The 3459-nt window shown below is 51.6% G+C and overlaps 1 protein-coding gene across 2 annotated transcripts in view; it reads left to right on the forward strand.

Annotated features, from left to right (window-relative positions):
• The window catches only part of UBALD2 (UBA like domain containing 2), a 13049-nt gene extending 9596 nt beyond the window's left edge, over positions 1–3453 (forward strand). For both annotated transcript variants that reach the window (XM_006018303.3, XM_006018302.3), the window contains one exon: positions 2986–3453. In XM_006018303.3, the coding sequence (XP_006018365.1) occupies positions 2986–3306 (321 nt within the window). In that variant the 3' untranslated portion in view covers positions 3307–3453. The remainder of the gene's footprint in view (positions 1–2985) is intronic.
• The last annotated feature ends 6 nt before the right edge of the window (positions 3454–3459 follow it).

Consider the following 3459-nt stretch of genomic DNA (forward strand, 5'->3'; position numbering starts at 1 on the left):
CAGCAGTGGGGGCAAGTATTGCACGCACACCTTCCTTCCCCACCCTGTAAGTTTTCTGACTGGGAAGAGTGGGTCAAGGAAGGCCTTGGATCTGCTCTAAAACTCCAATAGGCTGAAGGTGTAGAGGGGGAAGAAGCAGCACTCGGAGGCTTCAGCATTTCGTGCCTAGCTGGAGTGAGGTGCTGAAGGGAGCAGATCCCTTGCATTCACTCCAGGCTTTTTGTGGAAACCGTTTAGCCCTGGGTGGGGGAGGCTGTGGTTTGCAAATCACTTTGCTCCTTCTAAGAGCTGAAACTCAGTGAAATTTCCTTTTGTTATCTTATTTCCCTCCACCCACCACAGGCGCAGCACTGGTGCAATACAGGCAGCGTTCAGTTCAGTCCTGTGTTCTTGGGGTCTGGACAGGAACCCCTCCCACCAGTAATGCCTAGTAAAGAAGAAGGGGTAATGAATCAGGAAAACCATGGATAAAGGCCTGATTTGGGAAGGAACAGTGAGGAAAAACTAGACCAGAGGGCTTTGGGGTTACCATCTTTTGTAGGTTACTGACTGGCAATACATTGATCTAGGCAGCCAGGGTTTTATATTCCTTCTGATGCTTTAGCTCCTAGATTTTGCTGTAATTCTAGCCTCATTTTATATAATATTTTAATTAGCCTGTAAACTTGCCAATCAAATAGCATACAAAGAAAGGATAAGAGACACCTCATCACAATACTGGCTAAATCATGCAGCAGGGGTAGCAGGAACTGATTTGACAGAAGGCTAGTGATATGCTTTCTTCTGCCTGACACCTCCAGGTTGTCTGCTAAGCTCGAGTCAAGCTAATAGATAGGTTTCTGTGACCTTTCAAAATTCCCCTGCAGTGTTTGCCATTAAGGCCTGGCAGCCCAGCGCTGAACACAGGCAAATGGGGGGGAAATTGCACCCATCATTTTACTGTTCAACAAGTTTGAAAGAAAAAGAAATCACACCCTGTCCCCCATGGCGGAGTGACAGCTCCAGTCAGACATCAGGAATGCAAAGAGCTGTTTGCAGCTGCCAAAGCAGATCTGGTTTTTAAACTACCGTTACAATACCTGGGTGGACTAGAACAGAGCAGCTACCCGAAACATTTCGGTCAGCTTTATTGGCACAGCGAGTTGCAGTTGAATATAGTCGGTTCCACTCTTCCTCCCTGAAATTAGCCCCAGACGCAGCCTTTCTCCTCCTGCTGCTGCTGCTGCTATGTGAGATTTTATAGGGGAGAATGACTAAACCCAGAATTGTGGCAGGGAGAGGCAGCTTGGATCAGCTAAGGCACCCAAACCTGTTTCTTAACCCCCTGCCTAGCATGATGGCAGCCCCTTGGTGCTATTCCCATCCTTCTGCTGAGTAAAGGAGGCCTGGTGTCTGCTGCATCCCTTCTGAAGGAGCTTTAATTTAACCTGACGGTGTCCCAAATGCTTGCGGCAGCGTCAGGAAATGTGGGCCGTGCGCCCAGCACGGTTGTCAAAGCAGAACACCTGCAGAACAGGCTGGGCCTAGGGCGGGACGGCGCTCACCACATTTCACCCGAAGGCCAGTGGAGGCAGTCTCTCCTTACAGACACACCTTAAACCCTCCAGCTGCTTAAAGACGGTGTTGAGAGGAGGCTTCTGCCTCTTTTCCCAGGGCTGCAGGAGGCTGCCTTTTTGGAGAGGGTGCTGGGCATGGATTTCAGGGAAGCACAAAGGGGAGAGATCCAGGCTGGAGAGACTACAAAGGGGGTGGCTCGGTTTCAGGTGGCTTTGAGAACGGATGGGTTTCCCCCACCCTGTCTTTTTTTTCCCATTTCTTTTTAGGGACCCAATGCACAAAGCAGTCAGCTTTGAGCTGAACTCCAGCTCTCCAAGTACATTGGGTCCCTCCAAGTTGAACACCTCGGGGCAGCAATTTTGTACTCTGGAGGCCAGGGACGCAGGCTTACTCCCTGCTCCCCAGTGGGGCCTCTAGCAGTCTTGCAGGTAGCACATAAATGCCTACATGGCTGCATGGGCTGCTGTGGGTAAGAAGCATGGCTTAGGTGGAACTGCTATGCTCTGTTCCTCCTGGGGTAGGGAGAGACAAATTACCTCCACAAAGCCTAATGCTGCCTTGGTCCTTGTCTGCCTCTCAGTCCTGCCAGCAACCAGCCACCCAGGAGGCACTTCTAGCTAATCTATCTGGCAATGGCCACCTCGACTCTCTCATGGCATTGGTGTCGGAGCGCCACACGCCCCTCCATAACAGCAGTGCTTGTGGGGTGTGGAGTGTGTGGGAGGTTCCTGCCCTGTTAATATTTACTTTTCAGTTGCAATCACAAGGATAATTGAGGAGTGATGGGGAAAAACTGTAATAATTGACCAAATGTTGGGGGGGGGCAGCCCAGCATATGATTAATAATACTTGGCAAACATAACAATTGCTGTTGTCAGGGCCCCTGGCAAGCTAATCCTCCCAGGTGAATAAGCACGAGCCTCAGCAAGGAGTCACAAAAGGGCCAAGACGGTCCAAGACCGCATGCCAAAGTGGGCAATGCGGCAGAGCAAGTGCCCAGGTGCTCCTGTCGCACCACTGTGGCCCAGCACGCTGGGAAAGCTGGATTCCCAGCTGTGGCCGCTAATTGGCAGTGACCTTGGGCAAGAGCCTCTGTTCCCTCCTGTTTTGTCTTGCTAGCAATTCTGTGAGCTCAGAGATTCGTAGTAGGCCCGGGGAGAGATGATGCAGCTCCTGCATTCGTGCCAGTTCTGTGTTGGGACCTTTGATGCTTAGCACTGCTTACTTTCCAAGTCCCATCATGGGAGCAAGGCTGCTGTTGAAACTGGGGAGAAGAGCAGGTGTCCTCCTTGAGGAAATGGCTCAGACCAGGCATTTCCCAGTTGGCCAGTGACAGGTTTTACCTCTAGCTCCAGCAGAGATGGTGCTTGCTGCTGTAGCACCAGTCCCTGTGATAGTCACAGTGCCCTGTCTCTTATCTCCCTGCAGATGTGCACACCTAGCAATACTCCAGCCACTCCACCGAACTTCCCGGATGCTCTTGCTATGTTTTCCAAGCTGCGGACCTCAGAGAATCTACAGAGTAGCAACAGCCCAATCACATCCATGGCCTGCTCCCCACCAGGGAACTTCAGCCCTTTCTGGGCCTCCTCTCCACCCAACCACCAACCTGCCTGGATACCACCTTCATCTCCAACCAGCCACAACCTCCACCATCACCACCACCACCAGCAACCCATGTGGCCACCAGTGTCTCAGCAAGGAGGATCCCAGCAGAAAGCGATGGCTGCAATGGATGGGCAGAGATAAGACTCACTGAACATCAAGATGGGGTGCGGGGGTAGGGGCTGGGTGGGGGAGGAGAAAGAAGAGATCAGGCCAGGGCGGCAGGGTAGGGGGAGCAGAGGGGTTTCCTGAAAAATGGCACTGGAATATTTTATAGTTCTTTTTTTTTTTTTTTTT

Source organism: Alligator sinensis, unplaced genomic scaffold (assembly GCF_000455745.1).
Source record: "Alligator sinensis unplaced genomic scaffold, ASM45574v1 scaffold400_1, whole genome shotgun sequence".
Lineage (NCBI taxonomy): Eukaryota > Metazoa > Chordata > Crocodylia > Alligatoridae > Alligator > Alligator sinensis.